The sequence below is a fragment of the Phytophthora parasitica genome, assembly GCF_000247585.1.
Source record: "Phytophthora parasitica INRA-310 unplaced genomic scaffold supercont2.1, whole genome shotgun sequence".
Taxonomy (NCBI): Eukaryota; Oomycota; class Peronosporomycetes; order Peronosporales; family Peronosporaceae; genus Phytophthora; species Phytophthora nicotianae.
In genome coordinates this window covers 3,184,217-3,207,818 of record NW_008634126.1, presented here as the reverse complement: position 1 = coordinate 3,207,818, position 23,602 = coordinate 3,184,217, and the positions used below count along the sequence as shown (strand labels likewise).

Here is a 23,602-nt window from a genome sequence, read left to right as displayed (position 1 = left end):
CGTTTTCATGATTTCATGACTTCACCGACATAAGTTCAGGAAAATCTCTCATTACAAAAGGTAGTTTCACCATGCAATACAGCAGTGAAAAAATGTCCGACAATGGCAAAGTCCTCTCATTCTTCAATTTTCACACCCTACTGTCAATATGGTTTCACATGGCAGGCCATATCACAAACATAACCTTTATAAAATTCAAGTTCCCCGTAATTTATTTTTGGGAATCATGAACAAAACATACATGACCATTGCCTATGATTTCACGTTAAAAAAACATGGCCGCCATTTTTATTTTCATCACGACATTTTACCAGCCACCATCAGTACAGCGATTTGCTACCACCACCGGACACTCGACCAGTGCCAAATTGGTACTACCAATTGAAGCTCAAGATCCCATGGCAATGACTGCGGACGATGTATCGTCTCCAGCCGCGCGGCCGCTAGCCGAGGTGGTTCTCTATGCCGAGTTTGACCTCACTAAGGGCAGCACACTGCGCGCCAGTTACCCAACCCCGTTCGCGCACTACTCTCCCGAGTTCTTCGCTGACATCATGCTGCCCGAGGGGGTGCACAACCGTGAGGAAGATTTTACGATTTTCTTTCTCAATCGCCAGAACGCGCACAAGCACAGTGATACTGAAGAACAAGAATCCAATGAGAGTCAAAAGCAAACTGCAGATGAGGACCAGGATCCCCTGCAGAGCTTCATGTACTGCCTTAGTGTGGTCCGCACCACGCACGATACAGCGGCCCGCCGCGGCGCCAAAGTGACGGCTGTGGCTTTGTGCTCAACCCACAAGAGCTGCTTCGCTCTAAACGACGTGCTCAATCTGGCAGTGCTCAAAATCGTAGGCTCCAAGAGTGAAGAGGAGAGTGAGAACGTGCTAAAGGAGCTCTTCGCCGTGGCTAATGCCGTCGACATCTCGGGGGTGCGAGGCTTGTCCAACATGGAGAGACGACTCATGAAACGCACTATTAGCAGTACCGGACGAGCTTCTGCCAATTGGGAAGACGCTCAGACACTGGAGAAGGCGCTGTTCTTCAGAACTCAAGCAATGTGGGAAGATATTCCGATCCCGTTGCAGTTCAAGATCTGCAGTACTGATGACCAACATGATGACGGAACACTGACACAATTGCTACAGACTTTCGGAGACCAGACAATGGTCCTGTTTAATGCTGTGCTGACTGGCCAACGCGTGATCATGTTGGGATATAACCGTCCGGCTGGGGAAGTGTGCAACTTTGTACTTGCAACGAGTTCGCTGGTTTGTCCACCGCTGTTTGGGCTGATTCACCGTCAATACCCGTGAGTTTATGGTTAAAATTTTGTACAAGGAGTTTGTTTTGGATTGACGTGAAGTTTGTGAATAGGTACGCAAACCTTACGGACTTGGGTTTTCTATCAACGCCCGGGTACATTGCTGGTGTGACGAATCCGATGTTCAAGACCAAGCGAGAATGGTGGGATGTGTTGTGTGATATCTCTACAGGTGAAGTGTTCGTGTCAGCGCCAGTTGAAAAAGAGGATCATGATGCATCGGATCGTAACTTCGTACTGGAGGCAAGCTGACACCTAATGGTTGTATACGAGCTGTACTGATGAGAATTTGCACAGGTGTTGGATGGAGTGGCAGCAGGATACGATGAGGAGTGGGTACGATGCATGTTCGAGGAGTACATGCTCAAAAACATCGTGGACATTGCGCTGGGTGAGGCAAATTATCTCAGTCCTGACGCTCTGGCCAAGCGCTCAGCAGTCAACAACAAGCGGATCACAAAGTGGGCTCGTACTGACAGCTACAAGCGATTCATGGACTCTCCGCACCGCATGCACTTCCACTCGCCGGCGTTCAATATATCCTACTCAGAGATTTCTTGTGTGTGCTTGCTCTCGTAGTAAGCACATTTTGTATACGGATGAATATTTGTGTGCTGACATGGTTTCCTTAACGTAATGAGGCTTGTGTTGTGCTGTGTGGATGTTTACATAGAGAAAACTGGCGTGGACATGAAGCGACACATTCGCAGTCTTCAAGGCGATATGGTGGTACTGGATGATACGCTCGTGGAGAAAATCTACTCGGATTTCGCTACGCTATTGAACACGGAGCTGGAGTTGCAGGAGTTCCTGAGCTTTTTGCCGGTGCTACGCGGTGGCTTGCAGACTATTGCGCAGGGCATCTTCCACCCGTCTATCAGCGTCAAGCATAACACGGTGGTGCTACTGAAGCGTCTGGAGCAGTTCCCGTCAACCGTTTCCAGTATGCAGCGTCTTAACCCTTTTCTGCTCATGTCGTATCAGCGGATCCACGACATTGTCAACCCAACGAGAGACTAAGAGCACGAAGAGATGGAAGGGTGGTCATGACCGAAACAATACTGTGTTTTAACCTTCTTATTGCCTTCGTATGGCCGTAGGTCTAATGAAGTAAACGGTTTAAGGGGCCAAAAGCTTCGCAAACTCTTCGAATCCTTCACCAAAAAGCTGGTCACCGCTCATTGTATCGCTGAGATGAGGACTGGTACTGTCATTAGTGATGGGTTTGAGGTCTGGTTCGGCTAGTTCACAGAGCTGTTCGAAGATAATATCACCGTGATCATATTCCTCGGATCCTGATGCTGTTGCTGCACGCTTTTCAGTTGACTTATCTCGCTTTGTTGGTTGCAGCAACTCTATGGCCTCTTTGCGTTCATCTTGTTGCGCCTTCTGCTGTCGTTCCATCTCGCCTAGATCTACAATCTTACTACGACTCAGAAGGTTTACATACGCCGACGACGGACGGCCTTCACTCGATCCCTTTGGATACAGTTGTGACGTAGTCGAGTTCAGAAACCCACGCTTTACTGCACTACTCTTCTTCCGTTGCGTATTAACAGCCTTCGCCTTCGTGTTCATAGATTGAGAACTCTGTGTCGTCTTGCTTGAAGGAGACGGCAGTTCCTCAATCAGCAGCTTCTCGGGCTTTTTCTCCATTTTTATCACTGGTGCTGGCGGAGGTTGAGCATCCAACGAAGGAGCTTTCAGCAAGACATCCGGCTTTTGACTGGGGTTGACCTCTTTCGACGGCGTGATTGTCAGCTCCTTTATCCCTTCGCCTTGCTTGGCTTCGTCAAGATTGATCTGCTTGAGGAGATCAGCCGGCGACTCCATGCGTTGCTTGGTTGGGTCAGCGTCTTCAATACGGAACTTGGACGTGATGGTCTCGCTGCCCACAGTCACGCCGCCTTTGTATCGAGCTTTGATGAACTTCCCTGTAGGCGTGACAAGTCTCACCTTTGCGTCTTCTTGTACCCACTGCACTGCGAATTTCATGACTTCTCGCTTGAAATTCGCGTCCCATTCGCTACGACGAAGTACCCACGGGTTCACTACGACATCAACGGCACAGCATAGAGAACCACTGAAGTCGGTGATTTCGCGTAGCTTACCTACGACTAGAGGAACTTGCAAGCTGTTGGTATTGGGCACAGCTCGCGTGTCTTCAGGTACTTCGAGACCAGAATTTGGGTTCTTAGGAGCGTCTATGAGGCTGTGTGCACAGATATTGAGGAAGAGCTTGGTCTCTTTCTGCTGACACTTGATCGAGTGGTACATATTGCATTTAACCACGAAACCAGGGTCAGGAGTGAAGAAACGAGGGGCAGCATCGCTTGTTGATGAATCCGTAGGTGGAGGTGGTCCGTCTTGCAGTTGCTCGTTGATGAACGACTCGTAGCGCTTGGGATCTGACGTGGATAAGTCGTTGAGTGTGTTCCACAGAGCCTGCGCCTCCTCGCCGAAATCTTGGGGCTGGAGCCCCATTTGCTTGGCGATTTCTCGCATTCGAGGATCTGCCAATAAAGCGTTCACGGACGCACCGCCACGCTTCCGCGGGTCTGGACGACGATTATTGATGATGCCGAAGTTCATTGTAGGAGTTGATGAGGTTGGTGGTGCTTGATAAAGGAGAGAAGATCAATATGTCAATCGCCGGAAGCAACGGTGCCTTGAAGCGACGCGACCCCGAAATTTCTCGAAAGTGACAAATCTAGGATAGACAAACTGTACAATGCTAGAGCACGTTATCATCCCGATTCATTCGTCAGCTGAATTCACAAAAAGAAAATAAACAGATAAACTAAGTTGTGGCAACATACAAGCCATCCTTACATGAACTGAAGGTCCCGCCTTTTGTCATGATCAGACTTTCAGTACTGACTTCCACTCCTCTGGATTATGCTTTGGCAGATTTCGAAGCTTGAATCCGGCTCGCTTCAGTTGCAATCTGAAGATTTTCACGCTGTCTCGCTCATCGAAATGAACTGTCGAGTTCGAGTTGTCGCCGAAGTGAATATGTTTAGAAGCACTAGCAGTATCATCTATTTCTTCGCCTTCCTCCTCATTCGTGCCATCGCCAGTGAGATCGACCACCTCTAGTGCTTTCTCTGGATGCGAGTCCGTCTGAATTCGACGGTGAGTACTCCTATCGCCATTGCCTGAGCGATACCAAGAAATCCAAAAGATTCTCAATATTATACACAACCAAGCCAATACCTCTGCTTGACTCACCTTGTAAGAGCTCGCGAAAATGTTGGCCACACGGAGATCTAGAGCAGGGGGAAGAGAGGGATGTTTCGCTAGATTCTTGACGTCGAAAAGACTCACTCTTCACTAAATTCTCCTTCGCTGCTTCGTCATGAGTATTATCTCCACAGATCGTACACGCGCGAAGAGTTTCGTCCAGAGCATCAAGTCCACCCTCTTGGTCATACAGCGCTAATGCAGCAAGCGGCTTCACTAGAGGTCAGCCGTCAGACAAAACATTTGTATGTCCAAGCTTCTGGTCTTACCCGATCTTTGCCGCTGTCCAAAATATTTGACAGCGTTTGGCGCTTGTCATCACTGACGTCAAGGACTCTTGTTAACTCACACAAGATTGTCCGAACAAATCGAGAGACGACTGCTTGCTTATCAGTCACGGAGGACTTGCTCTTTGACACCGACATCTTGGGTCGTTTAGGTGGTCTGCGGCATTCAGCAGGTTCTTTGCTTTGAGCCGCTGCTCCCCAGCTCGATCTGGGTCGCTTGTTTGGTAGCTGAAGTTGCATCGGCACGTGATCTTCTATCTCATCAATCGGAACGCCGTCCGAGGACCCGTCCGCGTACATCAGCAAATATCTGGCCGAGCTGGGGCAGTAGTTCATGATCTTCCCCCGAATCTGCACCTCACGCCTATTACAGTCCACCTCCATCTTGAATACGGTCTGGCCCACCCATCGCATCGGATGGCGATCGCTCGGCTTCATCCTGGGAGGAGAAACCTCACGCTACCGTTAGCACTTCAACTTCCTGGCTGTAGCCATGTTGGTCATGCCGCTATCATGTGGTCCACATGGCTTACGAATTTTCTTGTGGTTACATCACCCTCTCTACAAGGTAATTTACATTCTCTACAGAGCTCTTTAAGTTACCTTGGCGCAACATCAAATAATCACGTAGGAGCTCATTTCCGGTCGTCACGATGCCACTTGTGACTCAACACGCCAAGCCGCACACGCGCTGCATCGTCACCACCAGCATACATTCGCCATGTCCTTCCAGCCGCAATTGGAGCGTGTCGCGCAGCTACAGCAGCACCACCCGGACAAGAACCTCGTGCCCGTGTATCTGGATGCTGTGGCCGACCTGGACACGCCCGTGAGCGTGCTGCTCAAGCTGCGTGAGGGCCAGACGCACTCGTTCCTGCTCGAGTCTGTGGCTCCGGGCGAGAAAATCGCGCGTTACTCGTTCATCGGTGCTGGTCCGCTCAAGGTCGTGTCTACAGGCAAGGGTCAGACCTTCGAGGGCGACCCGCTGACCAACCTCGAGCAAGAGATGAAGAACTTCCGTACTGTGACCCTGCCCGAGCTCAACGTGCCCATGACAGGCGGAGCTGTGGGCTACTGCGGCTTCGACGCTATCCGCCACTTTGAGCCTAAGATCGCACCCTACGTTGAAGCCCAGAAGGACGTGCTGAAGGTGCCTGAGAGCATCTACATGTTCTTTGATACGGTCGTGATCTTCGACCACGTCTTTCACTCGCTTAAGATCGTGTCGCACGTCCGTCTCGACACGGGCGACCTTGCTGCTGCATACAAGGAGGCGACTGACAAGATCATGGCCGTGAACGCTGCACTGGAGAAGCCACTCGTGCGCCCGTCCAGCGTTGCCCACGCTAGCACTCCGACCACGTCCAAGATTGACTTGGAGGCGGCCTCGAACGTCGGCAAAGCCGGCTACATGGGGTTCGTGGACAAGCTCAAGGAGCACATTGTGGACGGTGACATCTTCCAGGCTGTACCGTCACAGCGACTGGCCGTCGACCTGCCGAAGGACGTGACTCCACTGGATCTGTACCGCCAGATGCGCGTGATCAACCCGTCGCCGTACATGTTCTTCCTTGATATGGGCGAGGATTTCCAGATCGTCGGAGCGTCGCCCGAGATGCTCGTCAAGGTGGACCACGACCGTATTGTGGAGACTCACCCCATTGCTGGCACTCGTCATCGTGGCGCTAATGACGAAGAAGACGAGGCTTTGGTGAAAGATCTTCTGTCCGATAAGAAGGAACGCGCTGAGCACATTATGCTAGTGGATCTTGGCCGCAATGACGTCGGTCGTGTGGCCAAGCCAGGCTCTGTGCGGGTGGAGCGCCTCATGCAGATCGAGAAGTACTCGCATGTGATGCACATCGTCTCGGTCGTCAAGGGCGACCTGCGTGAGGACCGAACGGTTTACGACGCGTATCGTGCCATGTTCCCTGCCGGCACGCTCTCTGGTGCGCCCAAGGTGCGTGCGATGGAGCTCATCTGCTCGCTTGAGACCGAGCGACGCGGTGTGTACTCTGGCTCGGTAGGCTACTTCAGTTTCTCGGGCTTCCTAGACACGGCCATTGCAATTCGCACCATGGTGGTAAAGGATGGCAAGGTCTACTCGCAAGCGGGCGGTGGCATCGTGTACGACTCGGACCCGCAGGCCGAGTACATGGAAACGGTCAACAAGCTCGGCTCAGCCGTCAAGACGCTGGAGAAGTGCGCCGCTCATATGGCGCCGACCGCGCAGTAGATTTGAGTGCGTGATGTCTTCCACGTGCAAGTCGAGATAAATACACAGACATTTGCATGCTTTGCTTTGCTTTAATGAGCATAAATATTTTGGCTCGATTCACATTGGACACAGTAGAAATTCTAGAGCAAAGTGCAGATCTGGCAAAAACTGCAGTAGCTGGACGTGATCGATCTTTTGTGACGAGTCCAACGTGACAGCTTCAACACCGATAGATTAGTTAGAAGCTAGAATGTGACGGTGTGTCTTATGAGTCGAGAATGATCTCATGAACTCTGATGAACCGCTGCACCTCACAGCATTTTTTTTTAGCTGATCTCCAACTTCTCCATTTTTGTTAGCGACAGAGATTCAGTCATTACCACAAAGCAAATAGTATATTAAAGGTGTATTATATTTTGAAGAAATCTCTGATACAAACGACCATTTGTTGCTATAAGATGTGAAAGTAACTGTAAGTAAAGGAAGCAAGTTGATGGAGAAAATGAAGGCAGCGAGAAGCATCAATTTGCTAGTGCCAATTCTGATGAGTACCAATTTCCCACGAAACATTCGAGCACAGCGCGCATGATGCATTACGTGCTGGGCAAAACCGAACAAGATATCCAACCGATGACATGATTCCTGTGTTCATTTGTTTGGTGCAAACGATATCAACTTTCAGATACATCGTCCAAAATGACCCTTCTGTGCATAAGTCATGCGTTGCCGAAGGGTTAAACTCATTCTCACTATTCCATACATTACCCTGTGATTTCGCCCATCTCCCTTTGCCCGGGTCGGCTTCCCCCAAAACCCGCCGACCCGTCACCCTTCTGCTTTTTCGATCGGCTACAGCAGCGCCAGTATCAAAAACGCCCCGGAAGGCGCAATAAGGCAATTGAGGCGGACCATTTTCCCCATGGCCAGAGCTAATGACGACGAGGCGCTGCGTCGCCGCAGTCGCGCACGCCCTCGCGCACCTCCGCCCACGTCCATCGCCTCCATGTACGCGCCTATTGACGCCCCCAATGGGCCGCCAGCGCGCTCGTCCAAGATGAAAATGGCGTCACTTATGGCTGTCGTGGACGAGGAGAGCAAAAACAAAAGAGTCAAGGTCGACGACCAACAATCCGATGGCTGGGCGCCGCGCAACGCGCCCATCAGTATCAGCAGCCTCACAACAAGCAGCGAATCTCCAGCGTCTTCGCTCTTCCAACACGAGATGCCGACCATCATTCCGAGTTTCAGTCGTGACGCAGTTGAAGTCAATGGAGAGACCAAGAACGGAGCAGCCAATGGAGACGCGAGTCCAGCAGCCACGCGCTCCGTGTTGGACTATTATTTCCCTTCAGGCAGGAGTGAGAGTAATGGATCCAGTGGTAATAGGTCGCTCAAGAGGAAGAGGAGGAGCTCTCGACGGGATGAGCTCACAGCAGACGTGGATTTGCTCCGATTCGGAGTAGATGCCGCCAAGCTAGTGCCTCAGGGCCTCGTGGACCGCGTGGACGCGCATATGAGCCGCGCGGTGCTGCTTAAAGTCGTGGATAACCACGTGACCAATTGGTGCAATCGCTCAGGCTTCGCCCCCAGTTTCTTACAAGAAATCACGACGCTATTAGCTGCGTATTATCCGTGCAACTACCCGACGTTACTGGACGAAGTACTCGCGGGTTTCTTGTTCAAAAGACCTGAATTTATGGACTTATTACTACCAGCAATGCTCGAGAAAATGAGTAAAGCCGGTGAGTCAGTGTCCACCACCAAGTACCCAGTAGCAGACGCACTAGTGAGGATGTGTGGCTCTCCAGTGACGACGGCACGTCACGATTTGGCCTGTAGGTCACTGCTCCGCTGTCTGGTAGAGCACAATGGAGACAGATTCGCCCTTAGTCCCTGGATTGCAGCATGTGCCATCGAGTCCAGTGACGGAGTCCTGCAGAGCCTATGGAGAGCGCTTCTGCCTCGTACTCAAGAGGCTGAGAACTGGAGAATTGAAGACCCAGGGCAGCAGATCGTGGAGCTATTGGCGGAAGAAGGCAAGCTACGTGTGTGTCAGTTCTCGTGCGGATTCGTCGAGTTGCTATTAAGCGACGATGAGTTGAAGAAACAGCTGGAGGGCTCGCAGTCGTATCTGATCCCGGACTGTCTGGAGAGGGCGTTCAAGTACGCGAGCACGAGCTGGAGCAGCTCGCTGATGACGGAATGGCTAGAGCGGCGACGGAAGCACAAGGACGCTGGATCGTTGAAAGATTTGGTGGGGTTCTTTGTTCGCTTCAATGCCAAGTTGAGTGTCAAGAAGCCAGAATGGTTTGTCAATCACGTTCTGAGCTTCGCTCTCTCTCCTCACTGTCCTGTAGCAGAGCAGGAATCGGTCCTGCGAGCGATCCTAAGCGATCACATGTCCTTCCTGTTTGGCACTCAGTCGCTAAAGAGCGAGCAGAACGGATCGAGTGAAGCCTCAGCTGTCACTGACCTTGATGTAGTGGGAAGCCAGTCAGTCTTGGAAGTGCAAAGCAAGCTAGAGCTCCTTGTCGGTCTCTTGGTTGCTGCCAATGCTCGCACAAGTGCATTATTCCTGGACATTTGGTCTCAAGCTTGGCTCGACAAGATTCGTATCCTGCCTTGGAGCTACGTCCACTCTCTACTCTGCGTAACTATCCAAGGCGCCGTCGACGATCGTAGTGCTCTTGGCCAGAAGCTGCAGAGCTTTACAACTCGAGTCTGCCGCTCCTACTACCGCCGCCTCAGTAATGTAGACAAGGACGAAGAAGTCGCCAGCAAGTTCTCAGAGACGCTGAACCTGCTACTCCCGTCTATACGCCCAGTTGCTGGTATTTTGTTACAGGAGGTGTTAGCTGTACTCGCGGACTTGGCGCAAAATCGCTCTGCTGACGCGTGCGCGATATTCGGCAACGCAGTCGCTCTACATCTTGGTAAGTGTGGAGAGCCTGTGGATAACAGCGTGAAGCGAAGCGTTGTACAAAAGTCGCTTGTAGAATATGACCGCTCACCTGCCATTCCTGCCACGATTGATCTCCTGACGACGCTGAAGACACTGGCTTCGATCAAGAACGACACTGGAGACTTTACTCGACGTGTACTTTCGAGAGGATCGGTGGTGCGTTTGCTGTCAAGTCTACTGAATTTTGGTCGACGGAGACGCAGACAGGAGATGCTTCTGGACGTCATGAATGTCGTGGTAGTCAGCAACACATCAGTGAAACTGAACAGGGACTGGACGCGCCAATATGTCGTACAGGAACTGGTACATTGCGCGTATACGGGTCCACCCAATTCAGCGAGGAAAGCGACTGCATTGTTGCAGAACATTTTCCGACACAGCACTTGTATCCCGACGTTATTGTGGGTAATTTTACAGCAGTGTACGAAGCTGTGCTGTGGACGTGAAGAGAAGGCGAAGGTCGACAACTTGAGCCTTAATTCGGAGAACTATCAAGGAAGAGCTGACACTTTCGCGGAATTGGTGAAAGCGATGGTGATAGCTGTTCCTTCAAATACAGTACGTGAAGTACTCTGCTTTGTGGAGCAGAAACTCGCTTCGTGTTCCATTGGACAGACGCGAATGAACCTGTTTCTATTGCTGTTACTGCGGAAACTCGTCGTCTGCGAGCTTCAGTGTAGTGTTCTTCTTCCGGTTGTGCAACGTGCTGTTTGTCCACTGGCTCGCTCGGATCTAAATCACATTCGGCTGATCCAGTTGCAGTTGTTGAAGGCTCTGTGTACTCGACTTGTAGCCACCCGTCAACATCCGGTAACGTCAAAGCTATCACATTATGAAGACTGGAAACGCTGCGAGGATCTGCTATGCAACGAACGATTACAAGCGGATTTGCGCTCAGTATTGAAGGGACGAACTGGTCGTGCCTCCGAAGTGTTGGCTCAGGGGATTCTGGCTTGTACACACCGGCTCAGACATGAGAGCTCCATAGACGATGAAGACGGGGCTCGAAGGATACTGAAGAAAAGCAGAATGAAATGACCCAACATGAAGTAGGATAAATAAAATGCCGGGCTCAAAATTCACTCATCCAAGCTCGTCTCATGGGTACGTGTCGGTGAGAGAACTAACAATTTGTGTCCTGTCTAGCAAGCATTCCACTGGATTGTCTTTCTCTATTGGACGCTCCCACGTGCACTTACCAGTGCGAAGGCTGTGGAAGAACCGCGTTGGCATTAGCGACTGTGCTTCAGGATCTTCCATCTCTCGCCATGACCCGCAGCGACGAATCTCCTACAGCAGAGGAAGAAGCATGAGGAAGGCGGTCACAGGGCGATGAAGTGACGAAGGTTTACCGATGAACGTGCGAGTGTGGTTGCTCCTGGTCCAGCAAATCCGTACAATCGACCTGGAGCTCGCTCGGACTGCAGACGCTGAAAATTTGTGACGATCAGATCGTTGGTTGGATCCAAGTCCAGTGCTCGACGATAGAGAAGCTCAGCCTGGAGGTTCAAAAGCTTAGCAAAATGGGTATGATGACAAGAGAACTGGTCGTACCTTGTCGATGTCAAGGTGGACGCACTGGAGATACACGGCGTAGTTCGCAATGGTCTGTGGTACGTTTGTGCAAGATTTAGACTTCTATCACTTGGCTCGCAGCGGTGACAACTTACCTGAGAGTTTTTCGGTTGGAGAAGAAGAGCCCACCGGAAGAAGTATAGCTCGATGTCGTGTAACGTGCTGGTTAAATCGTCATCTGTATCGCGAGCTTGTTGGAGAAGTGTCATTGCACACTGCCACGACTTTGCCGCCGGATAACGACACGAAATGACGAGCAACAATGCCAAGCAAACAAGCGTTTGAGGATCTCTGGGTGAAAGCTGGCGGCAGGAAACGGGGTCAACAAGTTAGACACGACACTCAAGAACGCCACGACGTACTTTCAGTGCAGCCTCGTACACGGGGTAAGCTTCTTTATACTGACAGAAATATCCAGGTTAAATTAGCGTGGAGTAATGAAGTTACCAGTATGTTACCTGATGCTTCAGAACGTGTAGTTGGAGAGCGTGAAGCTTTATATTCTCAAGCTGTCCAGGATCAGTCATGTTCAAGGGTTTCTGCGTGCTATCATGATAGCGCAGAGCACTCGCCAGGTCGCGCAAGCTCCATTTGTTCATCCCGTGCCACATCTTCTTACGATACCAGCGCTGAATTACAGTTGCGGCAAGGTTATCGTTGAATCGACTGCAGATTCCGCGTCGTGGATTAAAGAATTGCACGTTGTTGTCCACGAGTTGCCACTCGTCTGGTGGTAATGGTACGTCCTGATCAAAGAGACTAAAGGGCTTTTGCTCCAAGACGATGCGTTCACCTTGTAGATACTGGAAAACGTAAACGAACCGACCACGCTCTCGATCAAATTGCTTGAAATATGCTGTCTACAGTGATCCACAAGATGAGTTTCTGGCCCAATGTATTCAAGACAAAAGACGACGTACCAATGCGAGCTGAAGACGAATTTTCCTCGCGAGATGTTGTCTGAAGCGTGACTGAATCTTCACAACCAGCTTCCGCTCAAGGTTAATCACAGCATCTCGCTGCCTCGACTCCTGTTCTTCTCGTTGTCGCTCGCGCTCCGCAATCACGTGAGGCATCATGGAATAAGTTGGTGTACGCACGCCATACTTCAGGACGTAGCTGATGATACACTGAAACGCGAGGAGCTTGTGGGGGCCGGTCAAGATACGATGGATTTGGTGAGGAATGAACTGCTGCTCATCACCAGTCCGTAGCGACTGCTTGTCGCTATCCTCAGCTATAGCTTCTTCGTCTTCATTGATTCTCAAGCGCATGGATTGGAAACGTGAAAACTCGAGAACCATGAGTATAAATGCAGCATCGAGATCGTATCGGCGTTTAATGGACGTGGCGGGTGTGTATGTAAGAAGTTTGAATGTCCCCACCCACTCCAGAACATGTATAATATGGCGCTGTACGGCCACCTCGTTATCCTGAACTAGTTCAGACCGAACAGCTCCTTTGAAGATGACCTAGAATACAGCAGGACAAACGCACCAAACACCATGAATGAAAATTGACAAGAAGGCAGTCAAGGAACTCGTACCTTTCCCTGTGAGGTATCACTCGGATCAGTGTAGCAGCGCAAGCTTTGCTGCATCCCATTGAGTATGAACAGTCTCCGTGCGAGTGCCAGTAGCATTATATTCGGCTTCAACACCGGATATGGAACCGAATCTCTCACGACGGCAGCTTTTACTTGCTTAGTTTGCACCTGTGGAGTGACTGAACTCGAAGCCTGTTTCTCAGCCAAGGCCGCCGTTGTGAATCCCAGCTGGAGCTGCAATGATTGTCGTTCAGTTTCTTCAGAGATGAACTGATCGATTTCCTGCTGCGAGACACAGAACACGTGACACCAGGATCGAGCGGGGTCGACGACTTCAAGTTCATACTCTGCAGCTTTTGTACTGCTCATCTCGAAACTGTCTGCTTGTTTTTCAGGGTCTTTCGAAGCAACGGGCTTGGCACGATAAAGCGAGAAGCGTAGACGCCGAGTATCCAATGGAAAAATCGCAACGCCAATTCGTCGTGATCTCTTTTCACGGATTCGGTCACGTCTTGCAGCTCTTACTGCGTTCACTCGCTTCCACGCACTCAGGATCCAAAGGTGGTGGCGCGTCCACTTTACTAAGCGAAGCCTCATGCGGTCAATGAAGATTTTCCTCTCTACACGAAGACGTCGCAATTCTGACCGAGCATGAACTCTACGCTGCGTTCGAACGACAATTTGACGTACACGCTGATATTCCAGATATTGTTTCCGTCCACGAACGAGACTCTGGATTTCGGTAGCGGCCATACGCTCCTCCTTCATTCGTTGTCGCCGTCTCAAGTATATTCTCCAAGTGACGAAGCCGATCCAGTTGGCACGCAGTCGAGTGGCAGCGCAGTACTTTAGCGCATACTCTTGCAAGAGCTGTTGCTTGCGTTCGATCCGCCAAGACTCCATTATTTCGTGCCAAATGGATGCCAAACAGGGCAAATGGACCAGAGTTTCGAAGCAGAATCGTCGTAAAGAGTCTTGCAAGCCACGAGCGTTCTCTCTTCGCCACAGCAACATCGTGTGTTGAATTCCAGGCTTCGTTCTAGTTTTCGTATTATCGCTGTAGAACTGCTGAGCAAGCCACTCGATAGCACGTACGAAGCCGTTGAAATCCATTTCGTTGAACCCTGGTGTGGTCTTGCTAGCGAAGAGGAAAGCAGCGTCGCCAATACTCAACAACTTGGGTTGGATGTTGGTTTCATACAATAGTTTACTGAATTTCACGCTGTCCACGCCGAATGCCGGAGGGTGTGATCGACATAGCGTGTCGAAGATTGGACGGAGAATTACCGAGTACAAGTCGGTGGAGCTCACTGAAGGCGTCCAGTCAACGTCTTTACTCCAGAATGCAGCTTCAATGGCACGCTCTGCGGAGACCCAGGGGACTTTTACGCGGAAGAAAGTACGTAGCTGGCACATTGGTGACTGGAAATCATACGTTGGATGTTGGACGAATCGATACAGATCCAACATCCATTTAGTGGGTAGTGCTGAGATCTCTCGGTTGGTATGGGCTTTTCGCGGTGTGATGCGCCAGACGTACGCATTTGTCAGTGTTACAAATGACTCCAGTGGACAGGATTCATCACGTAAGAAAGCGATTTCGAACACGGCGTGGGGGACTCCAGACTCGTCATGCTCGGCGGTCACGAAGTTGATGCGTGTGAAGTGAATAACGTTTGGTTCTTCGGCCATGACGAGGCGACATGGAGCTTCAAGAGTGTTCTCTACGTCTTGACGGAACGGAGTCTTCAGTACTGCTGTTATAGGGGATTTAACGTCGACGACAGCGTACAGTGGCATCAACCACTCCTTGTTGCTGTTGAATTTCTACACACACAAGTCAAAACCGAGGTTAGAGAATCGCACAAGTAATGTAGTGCAATGTGAAGTCTACCTTTCGAGGGAGTTGCTGAGGCTGCGGACCATACGGTATACTTTCATCTCGATCATCATCTTGCTCCTTCTGACGATGTCTTGGCGGTTTACTCAGTGATTTTACATGCTTTTTCGTCCGCTGAGGTAGCTGGAAGAGGACTGATGAGTCTTGCAGTTGCTGGAAGCACACGAATGCTTGCCAATGTGTGAATATTTCAACAATGTGTGAGGTTGTCGATATTTCAAGTGGCTGGTGCATAGCATAAATTTGTGGTTCCATGGGAATAGTGATCGATGATCCAGGAGCTTGGAGATTCGAAATATGATCGGGTAGTCCTGCATTGACGAGGCTTTGAGAGACCTCACAGTGGTGACGCCAGAACTGTGATGAACAACTATGTCGGCGGATCTCCTTGGCGTGAAAGTTGCTTGCTACTACAAGAAGAGTAAATGGTAGCAGTGTTAGTGCAGCGAGGTACCGTTCTTGTGAGACTGCAAGGATTGAGCCTCGATATATGAATCGGAAGTTGCCTTGAGTATCGACATTGCTAAATACTTGAAGTAGATGTGAACTGATAGACGGAGTTACTTGACTGCGTAGATCAGCCACTGTTGTTTTCATTGTGATCCAGACATTTCCAATGCCTACAAGTGTAAGTTGCGAAGTGGAGTCGATCGAAATGACGGCAAGTTTCAGTGTAAAAGTAGGTAAAACCGGTTGCAGTCTCTTGATGTATGGGAATTCTTGTGCAGGCCGTTCAAATACGTGCTCGTGAAATCCCAGTTGGAGCAGCAGTGACTGCTGAGCAAGCGGAGGCATGTAGCATAGTGCTACGGGCTGAGTCTTCTGCGGTAGTTCAGTCTCGATCGCATGAAGAGGCTTGCACCACGAAGTGTCGTTTAGGGAGTAAAGCGTTCGTCCAGTACGATTACGTTCAAGGCAGTAAGTGGACCATTCGCCAAAAGTCTCGAAAGGATTAATGGTATGAGAGCTTGAATATGCTGGGAACCGAGTGTAACAAAGCAGAAATCGACCACCAACCTTGACACCGATGCGTCTGGAAGACTGCAGACAGCGATTGTGCACCGGAATCGACCCTAATTTCACCCCCACATTATTTTTCTTAACCCTGGTTAAAGATGTGATACCTGAAAGCGGTACGTCTTGATCTTTAATTTCGAGAGATGGTTGAAGACGGAGCCTCGACGACTTGGGCAATACGCAGCAACAAAGACAAAATATCCCCCAAGCACCGAGTGACGCTGCGATCGTGCTGACTTGTGCTACTCGTTCAAGTTGCCAAGATGTATAAGAGCGATGATTCCCAGGTTTGGGCGGTAGAATGAAAGGAACCAGTTCTGTGCATCCGAAATGGATCTGTGCTGGGGACAGTAACTTGGATCCTGCCTCCAGTTGCCATGCTCGCTTTCGCAATTTCCTCCATATTTTGGCTGTGTTGTCCAGCAATTGAAGTCGCAGTAATGGCCAAGGCGGAGCACGGAGTTCAAGTTTGGTATGTTCTGATGCCAGTGAAAGAAGCAAACAATGCGTGACTGCCACGATACGACCGATCAGTTCATGAGGTTCTGCCGGGAAGCTGGCTAACGCAGTTAAATCGTCAACACTAAGTCGGTCGAAGTCTCGACGTAGTGCCGCAACATCAAACTTGCACAACACAGATGCCGCCGGAAATGCAGTAGAGACATCGGCCGACGATAGAGAGGAAGTCGAATCTTCTGTTTCCATGCATCTACGCCGGTCTTGGCCTTCTCGAGCAAACTATTCCTGCATGACAATTAGCGTAACGGATATCACAGAGCGGTAAATGAAGCAAATTAGGGTATTTATTAGAGTATGCGTTTAGTGTGCTGTTTAAAGTGTATGGCTCAAATAGCTTAGCTTCCGATGGCTTGGGCTACAAACGGCAGTGGATCTTTTAAACCTTGCTTTTAGAAGGAGGCGGAGACAAATAGAGTGTCTTCGTCGATAGCGATACCCACACGGGAGTCCGTCGTGACGAGTATCGTGTCCTCTTCAGTGTAAAAGTACTCAGACGAGTTAGAGGCTGTCGACTTGCTGTCCGGAGCCACCACAGCACCCGAAGTCGTTGCGTAATGGATCACACCAGCCGTAAGATTGTCAACATCAGCCTTACCCTGCATTGTAATGCTGGACTTGTCACTGGAGGTCGACTGAACAATACCGACGGGGTTCCCGAAAGCCTCGGTCACAGCGAAATTCTGGTGCAAAACATTGTTGCGCTTGCCCACATAAGCGGTGACGAACCCGTCAGCTCCCACTGGCAGCATATCGTGCACAATGGCTTTGTTTAAACTGTAGTCGGTGGAATCTGAGACGTACAGCGAGAAGGTTGACGGTGCAACCGGAAGAACCGGTGTGAGCTCCTTTAGCGATAGCGTCGAAGGCGAATAGCTGAGGACGCGAACACTAAGTCTGCCGTTTAGAGTTGGATTCAGGAAGCTCACTGCTAGACGGTTGCCGGTCAAGACCCGCGGACGTGGCGTAGTGGACAAGTCGTATAGGTCAAAATCTCCGCTAACCTCCGGGAAGATGTAGCTGCTGCGGAAGTGCAGGGATTTATCGGAGGACACGCTTAGGGTGGCCACCGTTAGAGCGTTCTTGTTAGCCTCGTCGTGGAAGACGATAGCCATGGCGTTGTCACTAAGAGCAACGGACTCGGGGAACTGACTGGGGCGGTATGCGGTGTTGCAGACACTGGTGAATGCCGACTGTGCGTTGCTTGAGAACGTGCCAGAGCTAACACAAAGTCCGCTAAGATCGGAATTGGTCTTAGTCGTACCAGTCCACGGATTAAGCTGTGTGTAGTACGGAATGACGAATCCAGAGCCCGCTCCAAGCCCCTTTAGTGCCAATGGAGAACCAAAGTTAGTGATGAAGTCGGCATCGTTCTTGACACCGAAGGTTTTAGCCGCTGTCGACAAGGTGACTGTACCGTCAGACCCCACAGTCCCCACTCGAGCGCTTTGCCAGTATCCAGTAACATCGTACTTCTCGTAATACGCCACGATGAACGAGGAACTCGAGAGAGGAGCGATGAAGTTTGTGGGTGAACCTTTGGTGATCTCCTTGGCTTTGGCCTGGTTGACAGTGATGGAACCAGCGGCACCATCAAGCGTAGCTGGGAACGCAGAGACCACGTAGTCTGTTCCTACAGTGAGCGCAGCCATCAAAGTGTCCGAAAGCGTAGCAAGGCCACGGACTCTGCTCGTCAATACAACAGCTTCTCCTGTTTCTAGAGATTTATTACTGAGACTGTATGACAAGGTCGTGATAACCGAGTCGGTAGTGCTGGTCGAGCCGGTGGTTTTGGTGCGGACGTAGCTCATAATGTTCGTGGAGTAGTAGGCATCGGACGTCCCCATTGGAGCAAGGTTGACGTAGAGAATGTCACTGAGGTCGGTTCCAAGCGTCAACTTGTTGAGATAAGCGGTAGTGCCAGCACCAGCGCGTAGCACGTTGTTGGTGTTGAAACTGACTCCGTCACCGACAGAGGGAGTTGATCCTTCCGTTGCAGAGAGCTGGTAGGTGCTGAAGCGAGTCGACGCTCGCAAACTTCCCTTGGTCACCGGACGATCGGCAAAGTGCAGAGCCCATAGAGCTGCCAAGTTGAGAATCACGAAAATGAAGCCGAGACTACATAGGAGGACATTCTTGGTGCAGCATCCTCCTGACTTAGCCATGCCCATTTTGACTTGCGACGCGTCGACGGCTTCAGTGCCCATGTCGACGCAATGGAGAGAGAAGTAGTGCTGTACTTTGAGCTAAGAGAGAAAAAGCAGACTGACGATGGCAGCCAGAACAGATATACTCACGGGTGTTACTCTGACTGCGACTGAGATCGACAAGCTCCCGATTTAGTCACCACTCCAGCAGCACTGCTGCCAGCTTTATCCACAAGTGCGCTTGAGACGTACGTGACGTGTTCTTCCATCGCCATTCATTGGGTCATCTCTGCAGCTTCGCAAGTGTTGATGTGAATTTAGCACTTCAACTTTGCGCATACAAATATCAAGTGAGTAAACTACTTCTCAAACTACATAATTAACCTCCAAAACCCAATTATTCCGAAACGATACCGGTATTCCGACGGTCCAGCCTCAAATGACGTGGTGCACATAAAGTTGCACGAGAGGTTCATATCGCTTGACCGAAGGGAAAAGACCAAGTCCAAGCAGCTCTAATGGTCCTCGGCAAGTTCATCCGTCACTACCTGGACCGTGAGCCCATGGTGGTGGTCTCCTGTGCCATTGGTGCCGTCGGTGTGACTCTCCCGCTGGTCGTGGTGCCCATTCGACGATCCATGGGCCTCCCCACGGACCAGTACGACGGCCCCATCATCCCGGACTACATCAAGAAGTCGCGCGGCCACCTGGCGACGCCCGAGCCCGTCAAGGAAGCGTAAATTCAAGACCCAAGTTGCACCTGTCAATAAAAAAAATCAAGACGATCGACGAATTGTCTATCAAAGTTTTTTATGACAGGTAATATATTCATTGCGAAAGAACTCGTATACGAATATTTCTCCGGTCAAGTGTCGACTTCTTTGATGTCATTCATGGCATTGCAGCATTTACTGTCGCCGAATAGAGTTGCGTATTGTGTCCACAGAGAAGTACACGATCTCACGGCTTGGCTGGAGAAACGCTCGTCAAAAATCTGCGAGACGATCGAAAAATCTTCAAGAGAGCAGAGAGCGCTGGCTAGTCGATGCATTTCGTACTTGTCAGCGTCTGGAGCAAGGAGGACAAGCACACGTTTCTGGATGACCTTGTTAAAATGAGCCACTTTGGCTAAGAACTGCAGGAAGCGCACGGCTTGGGACCCTGCAAGCAGGTACAACGCTCGAGCTGCAAGAGATTCAGAGGAATGGTGAATGGTCTTCATTGCGTTGTCGGTATCATCCTTGTCAGTTGCTGGTCGAGTGATCTTGTCAAGAAAGCGTGCGGCTTCGACTGTGACGTTCTCAGCTACATCCAAACAGCTCCAGCAGATCAAGTTGAATGCTTCGCCATACGAAGCATTCGCATAAGCGTACAACGTTTTGCGTGCTAGTTCGTGCTTCTCGCTAATACTTGCAATGGGTAGAACGGTGGAGAGCCCGTGGCGAATATATTCTTCGTCCAGATTCCCCTTCAGCATGATGTGGAGCAACTCACTTGCTGGTACAGTGATCGCGTCGTCAACTGCCATGTTAAGACACCGCAATGCGAGCAGCTTTTCAAAGTCTTCCAGCTCCTGAGAGACCTCCTCACGTAACGTAAGCACACTTTTCTTTCCATGGACCTCATTCATTCCTGCAAACAACTCAAACGAAGATAAAATACCTATTCAACAATTAGAAAAGAGTAAATAACGTACGTGCTGCATACGCATTGAACTTCTCCTCCACGACTCGAATTGCTGCTTTTCCATGGCAATGGCGACCACACAAGTTCAGCGCTTCAAACAGAGGATCTGGATCAATACCCCAGTCTACAAAAGCATGAATTAGCTTCAGTAATTAATCTACGCAGCTTGGCTAAGAGAATCACCTTTCACGCAGGAGATTAGTAGATCCAGACAGTGTTGCGCCAAGTCTTCGACCGAGAACGTGTCCAACACCTTTTGCTGCTCTTGACGGGTACGAATGTCAGCTTCCCATGTAGCACGACACTTATCGAACGAGTCGAACGATGTAGAAAGTATGCAGCGATAGTCTCGAGCTACCAGATGCGTCGATTTCTTCCCTGCGGCCTTCCGTGTAAGTCGAAGGCCAGCAAGTCTATCAAGATTGGCCTGCTGGAATGATGAGCACGTCTTCAACATCCACCTTGGTGGAGCTGATGAATTTACTTCTAATGCCCGTTGACTTGGCCCCTGATTGCCTCCACTGCTCACTCTACGAGCACTTGAGGAAAGCCCGAACGTGTCGTCGTACTGATCTCTCAGTCCAAGCAGAAGAGCAGCACTAACTTGACTATTCGAAAACAATTTTTGACTTGAATCAGACGCATGTACGGAGTCGCCAACACGAGCGTACAAGGTTTGGTCTGGAGCTTTGTCCAGGTAGGACACAACCACGTCGCCAAAGTTGGTCGAACAGCCAACTACAACGCCGTATTCGTTGTAAATTTCTCGAACAAGCTGAGCTGACACGCGGAACTCTTGATCACTGACTGTTTCAGTCACGTATCCTTGAATAACTTGCATGAGGAAGTCATGTCGTCGCCGTTCAGCCTCTGTACTTAGTTCTCGAGCTCGGAGTCTTGGGTCTTTCATGTTCGCCGTCGCGTGGTACAAACTCGATCGAAAGCCGTAAAATAAATATTTCTCTCGCTCAACTTTCATCTCGCTGTATCGTCGTCGAGCGATGATTCCTCGTTGTAGAGCCTGTAATGTCTGAGCAGCACGCATACGAACATTACGCTTGTGCTCGTACGATCTCTTTTGGGTACTCATTCGATACGCTGCTTGGACTTTACGCGCATAGTGATCGTTGTAACCTCCTGAATACTTCGCTGAGTGAAGCTCGACACGACACTCATACACAATAAAGTCGAAAATCATGTCGTCTACGATAGATGCGATAGCGATTTCCTGTAAGATAACATGGAGAGGTTAGTTAAGCCTAAACAGCCGTCTATGGTTCATGTACATACCCTTAATTTTGACATCCTGGCTGCTTCCAGATTTCGTTCAACACGTTCATTGAAGGCGACTTCGCTATCGATAGTAGCAGCTTGTTGCATGAATGCTTCTACGTTGAGCCGTATTGCTTCTCTTTGTTGAAAGTGCCGTAACGTCGAGAGTATGCCATTCTCCACGTACGCTTGCACTAATAGTGCAACCGTACCGACCAAATTATTATCCTTGAATGCGTCCTGAATGTAATTCGGTGAGTCACGCAATTCTACACTGATCATGGCATTTACACTTGCTGGAGTGTCAATACAAATGTCGGTGGATGGTACAGGGCGGCATCGGAGTGAATCCTCAACGTCACTGACAAATTCTGCGCAGCTCAAACCCAGTCGAATCACATTGGTCTTCGCAGCTATCTGACTCAGAAAATCATGATCATCAAATAGAGTAGACACATCTTGATCAGCACCTTCACTAGTCCATTTATCAAATGATATTGCGAGACGTCGCAGATCATCGGCTCGTAGTAGTACTTCGGCACTACAGGTACTCGATGTTGTTTCTCTTGCATAAATAAGTAGACTAGAGGCTGTCATTAACGCAACCATCTCGACGGCTATGTCTGTGCCATTGATTTGAATATTCTCGGAGAAAATAACTCGCTTCTCATTTCCTTCAGCATCAGTGAGATCCAAGTAAAAGTTTAGTCTTGAGTCGCAACAAACTCGCGTGATAATCCAGTCTGCCCATTTCGGTGTAAGCACTGGCAAGTCTCGACGAAGCAACTTGGAAGTATCCAGATCGGAGTTGTTGATAGCAACAACTTTTCCGTCAAATTCACCTTCGACGTGGCAAGTAATGTGGGCATCACCACGTGAGCTGAGAAGCACAGTGATGAGTACATTTCTTCCTCCGAAAGTTCGTAGATCTTTACTCAAGGTTTTATATACCAATACATCCGATTTTGGAGCACGAATCACTGGTTGCTGATCGATAGTTAACATTTTCGCCGCAGTAGACGCTTCTACCATCTCTCTAAGCCAAGTGAGCTTGGGGCCCTTAGTCTGCAAAAATGGTTCGTAACAAGAAGATATATCCAGCTTTTTAACTAGCGAATCTCCACTGTTTTCAGCCGTCTCAGTTCTCAAGCATTCAACGTCAGTTTCTCGATCTTCGACCTCTCTTTTGGTTAAATCTTCTCCATCCACAATCGAAGCTCCTATGGAGTCTTCAAAAGCGGATGAACGAGTCCTTCTATCTTCCTGGTTAGTTTTGCCATGCATTGATTCACTCTCCCCATCCAATTGCACGCGTTTATCTTCATTCTCGGATTGTGATACCGTAAATCTGCCATCATCCAGCTCCACACTAGTGCCCTCAATCGACTCAGCTTTCTTCGTTTTTCTTTTAGTGGAAGCAGGTCTCGTTTCTGAGCCTCTCCTCTGTTCAAATAACGGTTTAATCGCCATCCTTTGCTCCGTCGCTTGGCTGTATCTGTAGATATCCACGTCTGTCCGCGACGCGAGTCCCGTGGGAGGTTGTGGACGTAAAGCTCTCCCTGACTCTACTGTCTCTCTACTCTTTGGTCGTTGTGGTTGAATCGGTATCACTGGAGGCGGTTCAATGCCTGTAGGAGCCGATTCCGCGTTCTCCTTCTGCTTCTTGGAGGCATTTGCGACCACGTAGGACCTGGGCGAGGACGCCAGAACCGGCTCGAACTGGTGGATCACCGGTAGCGCGAATACATTTTTCGAGACACCATTGCGAGCCTTCGATCGAGGCGAAGGAAGCGGCCGACGAGGTGCCACCAAGTGTTGCAAGGGGTCCATTCTCCGACTGCTGAAGTTGAAGTGACCAAATTTGAATCAAATTAGCCACCAATCACAAACGGGACTAATTTTAGTCTAC

At 50.0% G+C, this 23,602-nt stretch overlaps 9 protein-coding genes across 15 annotated transcripts; 4 read left to right on the top strand and 5 right to left on the bottom strand.

The window, feature by feature from the left end:
• Positions 1-233: 233 nt before the first annotated feature.
• Positions 234-2,616, top strand: PPTG_00865. 2 transcript variants are annotated; one of them, XM_008892437.1, is made up of 4 exons: positions 234-1,312; positions 1,378-1,567; positions 1,622-1,861; positions 1,994-2,616. In XM_008892437.1, the coding sequence occupies exons 1-4, from the start codon at positions 276-278 to the stop codon at positions 2,342-2,344; spliced, it is 1,818 nt and encodes a 605-aa protein (XP_008890685.1). In that variant the 5' UTR covers positions 234-275; the 3' UTR covers positions 2,345-2,616. The 2 variants fall into 2 exon arrangements, with proteins under 2 accessions (XP_008890685.1, XP_008890686.1); XM_008892438.1 differs by having other exon boundaries at positions 1,622-2,616.
• On the bottom strand, positions 2,444-3,916 carry PPTG_00864 (hypothetical protein; the record flags this gene model as incomplete). Its single annotated transcript, XM_008892436.1, has 1 exon — positions 2,444-3,916. The coding sequence occupies one exon, from the start codon at positions 3,914-3,916 to the stop codon at positions 2,444-2,446; it is 1,473 nt and encodes a 490-aa protein (XP_008890684.1).
• A 270-nt stretch (positions 3,917-4,186) lies between these two features.
• On the bottom strand, positions 4,187-5,292 carry PPTG_00863 (hypothetical protein; the record flags this gene model as incomplete). The annotated part of the gene is made up of 3 exons (XM_008892435.1): positions 4,187-4,482; positions 4,556-4,778; positions 4,837-5,292. The coding sequence occupies 3 exons, from the start codon at positions 5,290-5,292 to the stop codon at positions 4,187-4,189; spliced, it is 975 nt and encodes a 324-aa protein (XP_008890683.1).
• A 147-nt stretch (positions 5,293-5,439) lies between these two features.
• PPTG_00862 (anthranilate synthase component I) lies at positions 5,440-7,177 on the top strand. Its single transcript, XM_008892434.1, has one exon. It carries the CDS (start codon positions 5,576-5,578, stop codon positions 7,088-7,090), a length of 1,515 nt encoding a protein of 504 aa, XP_008890682.1. The 5' UTR covers positions 5,440-5,575; the 3' UTR covers positions 7,091-7,177.
• A 771-nt stretch (positions 7,178-7,948) lies between these two features.
• On the top strand, positions 7,949-15,609 carry PPTG_00861 (hypothetical protein). 3 transcript variants are annotated; one of them, XM_008892433.1, is made up of 3 exons: positions 7,949-11,647; positions 11,729-11,995; positions 12,080-15,609. In XM_008892433.1, the coding sequence occupies exon 1, from the start codon at positions 7,992-7,994 to the stop codon at positions 11,070-11,072; it is 3,081 nt and encodes a 1,026-aa protein (XP_008890681.1). In that variant the 5' UTR covers positions 7,949-7,991; the 3' UTR covers positions 11,073-11,647; positions 11,729-11,995; positions 12,080-15,609. The 3 variants fall into 3 exon arrangements, with proteins under 3 accessions (XP_008890681.1, XP_008890679.1, XP_008890680.1); XM_008892431.1 differs by having other exon boundaries at positions 7,949-11,995; XM_008892432.1 differs by lacking the exon at positions 12,080-15,609 and having other exon boundaries at positions 11,729-12,071.
• Positions 11,133-16,777, bottom strand: PPTG_00860 (hypothetical protein; the record flags this gene model as incomplete). The annotated part of the gene is made up of 9 exons (XM_008892430.1): positions 11,133-11,324; positions 11,387-11,533; positions 11,589-11,642; positions 11,705-11,911; positions 11,972-12,010; positions 12,068-12,469; positions 12,530-13,081; positions 13,156-14,982; positions 15,050-16,777. The coding sequence occupies 9 exons, from the start codon at positions 16,775-16,777 to the stop codon at positions 11,133-11,135; spliced, it is 5,148 nt and encodes a 1,715-aa protein (XP_008890678.1).
• An 81-nt stretch (positions 16,778-16,858) lies between these two features.
• PPTG_00859 (hypothetical protein) lies at positions 16,859-19,032 on the bottom strand. Its single transcript, XM_008892429.1, has one exon. The coding sequence runs from the start codon at positions 18,793-18,795 to the stop codon at positions 16,981-16,983; it is 1,815 nt and encodes a 604-aa protein (XP_008890677.1). The 5' UTR covers positions 18,796-19,032; the 3' UTR covers positions 16,859-16,980.
• Positions 19,033-19,199: 167 nt separating this feature from the next.
• PPTG_00858 (hypothetical protein) lies at positions 19,200-19,604 on the top strand. The gene has a single exon (XM_008892428.1). The coding sequence runs from the start codon at positions 19,254-19,256 to the stop codon at positions 19,473-19,475; it is 222 nt and encodes a 73-aa protein (XP_008890676.1). The 5' UTR covers positions 19,200-19,253; the 3' UTR covers positions 19,476-19,604.
• On the bottom strand, positions 19,529-23,534 carry PPTG_00857 (hypothetical protein). Of its 4 annotated transcripts, XM_008892424.1 has the most exons (4): positions 21,712-23,534; positions 20,605-21,649; positions 20,432-20,545; positions 19,529-20,367 (listed from the first exon to the last, which is right to left on the bottom strand). In XM_008892424.1, exons 1-4 carry the CDS (start codon positions 23,521-23,523, stop codon positions 19,601-19,603), a joined length of 3,738 nt encoding a protein of 1,245 aa, XP_008890672.1. In that variant the 5' UTR covers positions 23,524-23,534; the 3' UTR covers positions 19,529-19,600. The 4 variants fall into 4 exon arrangements, with proteins under 4 accessions (XP_008890672.1, XP_008890674.1, XP_008890675.1 ...); XM_008892426.1 differs by having other exon boundaries at positions 20,432-21,649; XM_008892427.1 differs by having other exon boundaries at positions 19,529-20,545.
• Between the last annotated feature and the right edge of the window lie 68 nt (positions 23,535-23,602).

Bases quoted from the DNA above. Each gene is read 5' to 3' on its own strand.
- PPTG_00865 (XM_008892437.1), top strand. From the start codon at position 276: ATGGCCGCCATTTTTATTTTCATCACGACATTTTACCAGCCACCATCA. The intron at 1,313-1,377 runs GTGAGTTTATGG...GTTTGTGAATAG, and splicing joins CTGATTCACCGTCAATACCC to GTACGCAAACCTTACGGACT. The intron at 1,568-1,621 runs GCAAGCTGACAC...GAATTTGCACAG, and splicing joins ATCGTAACTTCGTACTGGAG to GTGTTGGATGGAGTGGCAGC.
- PPTG_00862 (XM_008892434.1), top strand. From the start codon at position 5,576: ATGTCCTTCCAGCCGCAATTGGAGCGTGTCGCGCAGCTACAGCAGCAC.
- PPTG_00861 (XM_008892433.1), top strand. From the start codon at position 7,992: ATGGCCAGAGCTAATGACGACGAGGCGCTGCGTCGCCGCAGTCGCGCA.
- PPTG_00859 (XM_008892429.1), bottom strand. From the start codon at position 18,795: ATGGGCACTGAAGCCGTCGACGCGTCGCAAGTCAAAATGGGCATGGCT.
- PPTG_00858 (XM_008892428.1), top strand. From the start codon at position 19,254: ATGGTCCTCGGCAAGTTCATCCGTCACTACCTGGACCGTGAGCCCATG.
- PPTG_00857 (XM_008892424.1), bottom strand. From the start codon at position 23,523: ATGGACCCCTTGCAACACTTGGTGGCACCTCGTCGGCCGCTTCCTTCG. The intron at 20,546-20,604 runs GTGATTCTCTTA...ATGCTTTTGTAG, and splicing joins ACTAATCTCCTGCGTGAAAG to ACTGGGGTATTGATCCAGAT. The intron at 20,368-20,431 runs GTACGTTATTTA...AGTTGTTTGCAG, and splicing joins GTTCAATGCGTATGCAGCAC to GAATGAATGAGGTCCATGGA.